The sequence below is a fragment of the Amphimedon queenslandica genome, unplaced genomic scaffold (assembly GCF_000090795.2).
Source record: "Amphimedon queenslandica unplaced genomic scaffold, v1.1 AMPQUscaffold_12907, whole genome shotgun sequence".
In the NCBI taxonomy this organism is placed as follows: Eukaryota; Metazoa; Porifera; class Demospongiae; order Haplosclerida; family Niphatidae; genus Amphimedon; species Amphimedon queenslandica.
In genome coordinates this window covers 25667-30451 of record NW_003546857.1, presented here as the reverse complement: position 1 = coordinate 30451, position 4785 = coordinate 25667, and the positions used below count along the sequence as shown (strand labels likewise).

General features: G+C 36.0%; 1 protein-coding gene across 1 annotated transcript; it reads right to left on the bottom strand.

Annotated features, from left to right (window-relative positions):
• Positions 1–993: 993 nt before the first annotated feature.
• Positions 994–2366, bottom strand: LOC109586285 (uncharacterized). The gene is made up of 3 exons (XM_020002461.1): positions 2336–2366; positions 1506–1729; positions 994–1240 (listed from the first exon to the last, which is right to left on the bottom strand). Exons 1-3 carry the CDS (start codon positions 2364–2366, stop codon positions 1040–1042), a joined length of 456 nt encoding a protein of 151 aa, XP_019858020.1. The 3' UTR covers positions 994–1039.
• Positions 2367–4785: the final 2419 nt, after the last annotated feature.

The window sequence follows — 4785 nt, the reverse complement described above, 5'->3', positions numbered from 1 at the left end:
ATAAGTTGGAATGGTGTTCCATTACTTTAGACAGATATTCATTAGAACTATATGATGATAATGGACTAGTCATATATTACAAGTACTAATGAACACATACACCATTAACACATTATGTACATGCAAACTTACATGTACATGTACATACACCTCTTACTGTTTATAATTATTTAGAGACAATAGAGAGACAATGAAAGAGTTAACAGATAAAGAGAGATCAGAAATACAAGAGGCAGAGGAAGCAAGGTACTATCAATTAATGCTCCAATTGGTATTATAGAAACTCATTTTTCTTTTACATTCATTATTGCTGTAGGTTGAAGAAAATTAGGGAATGCAGATATCAACATGGACGTTGATTGGATTAATTTAATTTTAAAGTATTATAACATAATTATTTTAATCTTCATGTTATGTAATTTTAAAAATAATTTACCAAGTGCATTTTAATCTGGTGTAATTTGTTTTTCACTTATTATTATTATTATTATGATTGTTGTTATTATTAATTTATTATTAACAATTAAATGGACTAGAATTTACAAAACAGTAGCAATGACTATATATGCACTGAAGGTACCTAAGCAACTTGTACTTGGACCATAAACTGAATTTGTGCAGCAATTAGTGTCAACTGTTATGTTTCTAGTCACAAGAAAAAGGCCAGGTGCTTTGTCTTGAAGCACAAATTCAACAGAGGCAGACTGAGGAATATTGAGTTCATGACAGTCAGAAGAGATTCAGAATGTGAACCACTGTCCTTTAGTGAGAATATTACCTACTATGTTTACATACTCCATTGATCAATTGAGTGACTAGAGGAAGGACTGGCTACATAAGACTAGACTTAACAGGATCCTCACACTCACAGGAGTCTGATCTGCAGCTGCTTGACCAGTAACTCATCCATCAAAAGGCAACTTATTGTGTATCACTATACATTTTGTCAGATTATGTATTATGCAAGCAAAATATTTTAATCATTTTTTGCACATTAAGTTAAAAATGAATGGAGTATGATATCTACACATAAACAAAGTTACACTTCTTCCATATCAGTAATATCCTCCTCTTCCCCCTCTCCTTCACTGCTTGATGATGATGAATATTGTAAATCATGACTCAATATGTCCATACCACCACCAGTGACTGGTAACAAACTACTGGCTATCAATCCTTCTCCTTTCCTCCCTTTCTCTATATCCTCTTCATCTGTGCCTTCAACATCTATAGTCCCAATCTATACAGTCATTTGACAATCAACAACTATCATACTGTATACAGTAGATAATTTTGGAGGGACTAAATTTTTGTAAATTGCTTAATTTTGGTGATTGGTGAATTTTAATTTGACAAAATTGTGGCCATATGCCATTGAGCATGCAAATAATGGCTCAAAATGGTGGATTTTTATTTTGGTGAATGGCTAGAGAAATGCCAAATTTGCCAATTTTAATTCCCTCCAAAATTTCCTGCTATACTCAATAATCTGTTTGTTTCCATACCTGAATACTGTCTTCACTAGTAATGATGACACTGGATTGTCCAGTAATATTCATGTTAGTACTAGTATCTTCTTCCTCTGCCTCCTCATCTCCACTCTCTCCTCCTAGTCCTTCTGGTTCATTTAGTGGTGACTTGTCAAAAGGTCCTAACTGGCTTTCATATTGTTCAAAATGTTCTCTTTCCTGGAAGGAGAATATGAGTAATGCATTAAGGCCTCCATACACTAGGCAACATGTTGCTAGCAACACATGTTGCCTGAAATAGAACAGCCTTCTATTTCTGGCAACATGTTGCCTACAAAATCAAAGTAACCACAGATGTTGCAAGCAACATGTTGCCTAGTGTATGGGGGCCTTTTTAAATTCTGAGTATTCTTCAGACTTTTGGCCTTTTTCTTAAAATGGCCATAACTTGAAAAATTGAAGTTGGAATTAGCTCAAACTTGCTACTGTCACAGCATAAGTACATCAGTATCAAAAATGTGTAATAAAAATTTATGGTGATTGTGAGCCATTTTTGAAAAAAATCATGGAATATATAGCCCATGGTTTTTATCCTTGGGTATTTTGGTATTTTCTTAAAATGGCTGTAACTTGACAAAATGAAGTCGGAATTAGCTCAAACTTGCTACACAGCATAAAGACATCAATATGTATATATCCCAAAATGTAATTAAAAATTGGGATGATTTCGGAGCCATTTTTTGGCTCCGAAATCATCCCATGAAAATTACCATGGTTTCTCTTCTAAAGTTTCCTGTCATTCGTATAAGTTACCTTGTGAAACAGTGTCAATGGCTTGTGGTCAGTGCCAGTGGGTGTTTCTTTACTCTTTGTATCATCATCACTCTGAACCTTCATACTGCTAGTATTCAAACTGCTGGAATCTTTTACTGGTTCATTTTCATGTTCCACATAGTTTTCATCCGGCCCTATTTTCTTTCATAAGACTTCTGTTTGGGCCCAGACTAGTTTATTCCCTCGATTATTCCTCATGCTTGTTGCTGGAATTTCCCCAACTTCAGAAGTTTGGCATGACTTTGATTCTAAAATGAAGTTGTCTTTGGAGTCAGTGGTGGATAAGTACAGGCACTTTCCACGAAACAGTCAACAATCAAAAGAAATATTTTTATTAAACCCCACCCTTATTCCCTCCCACGTACTGCACCCAGGGCCACTGAGAGGGGGGGGGCAAAAGGGGCAAATGCCCTGGGCCCCACAATTTTAAGGGCCCCAAGAAATTTTTAAGAACTTAATTAAACAAAATTATTACAGAAGATGGGCCCTTCTGCCCTTTTGCCAAGCAAAAAAGTCATGATATCATCAAAATCAATCTTCCTAGCTAGTTAAAATTCAATAGACAAAGTGCATGTTATCATGCGTGCAGGTAAAAATTAATTAATTTTGACCACACCCACTATGAATATAATTAAAAATACAAAATTTTTCGGCGCGCTATGCACGCCACAATTCTTTTCCTGGGCCCCTCCCAAGCTCTCAGCGGCCCTGACTGCACCTGCAGCCCTGACCGGACCTGCCAGGCTTAGCACTTAGCAGGCTTAGCCAGGCTACGAGGCAGGCTATTCGTGGTACACTGTAGAACTATGGCCACTAGTCAAAATTATTTAGGTAAGCTTAAGCTAAGCCTTGATGATGATGATGGATGATGACAAAATCGGCCGTTTTGATTTGTTTCAAGTTACGTACATGTAGGTGTTGATGATCTTGTTGATGTTCTTGACTTGTTAAAGAGATGTGGCTTCCCAGAAACAAAATGGTATGAGCTTGGACTGAGACTAGGACTAAAGAAGAATACACTGGACATCATTGAAACAAAGCATCGTGGTGATGTACCTCGCTGTATGACAGAGTGCCTCTCCCAATGGTTAGGTAGAGCTGATAATGTTGACAGTAGAGGAGGAGCCAACTTGGACTCACTGTCAGATGCTCTACGATCTATGAATGAAACTGCTGTAGCTGAGAAGTTAAGTGAGTCAACCATAACTGTGTGTACGTGTAACTATAATCATTGTATTTTTTATCATAGAACATCATGTTGTTATTATTAATATTTTTAATAATCGTCATACTGTCCTGTCTCAGTCTCTTTGTGATTCTGTTGCTATTGCTTGGTTACTTTATGCCGAGCATATGTTAACACAAGAAGCAGTTAGTAGAGTGGTGTCAGCTAGTCCCTCTATTCCTAATCAACGTGAGGCTCTATTAACTGCTGTCAAAGAAGCTGTTCAAACTGATCCCAACAGTTTACATACATTTGCTAATGTATTGTGTACAATAAGTACTAATGTATCACTGGGACAAACTATACTGGATGATATTTGTGAGTATCATAATGTAGTCACTGTATCTTTTAAAATTTGTTGTAAAGGCCACTTTTTTGATTGTTTATAATTTCCATTACACTGATGCATAGTGTGGGTGGCCAGTATTAGTCATTACTGTTAATTAAAGAGATACTGTCACCGTGTACGGATATCTGCACACTTTTTGTAAAATTGATGACGAAATATGATTTTTGGGGACCAAAAATTATATTTTGTCAAACAAAAATGGCAGAACTTATGCAAAGTTTTTTTGAGCGTTCATATTGACATGCAGAAGAACGGAGAAAAAGTCCTGTTCAGTTAAGATGTCACATAAAGGCCAGAGAAGAGCTCAGAAAGACATAGACTCCAGCAAACATAGCTACATGGTCAAACTCACCCGTCAAAAAGACACTAGCCTTTTACGGACGGCAAACTTGATGACGAAAAATGCAATTAAGTGCTTGCCTCTTAGTTTAGTGGAGATAAACATAAGGCATCATTTGTTGAAGTATCAGACCTCCAGAAGCAAGAATCAGAGCATAAACTGTTGCTATATTGCAAGATATAAAACCGCAGCCATTTTTTGTTTATAAACTTTCCGTGTACTAAAGCCATGCATCTCTTCCGTAAACTACGCCAGTATCCCTTTAAATTATGTGTTTTGTCATGTGTGGTGGGAAACGAAGTCGTGTCTTAATTATACTATTCTCTGTGTCTTTTTTATTACATGTATGTGTTTAGGTAATTATTTTCCTACTCTTGAAGTGGATGTGGTTCCTGAGACTATTGAAGATCATCTACAAGGTAATAATAATTAATTAATTAATTAATACATTCATTAATGACTAATATCTATAGATAATACAAGTACTGCCAATGAAACCAATACAACAAAATCTGGTATGTATTTTATGTCATTAATGCATGCATAAATAGTTCGTTTATTGTCCTTT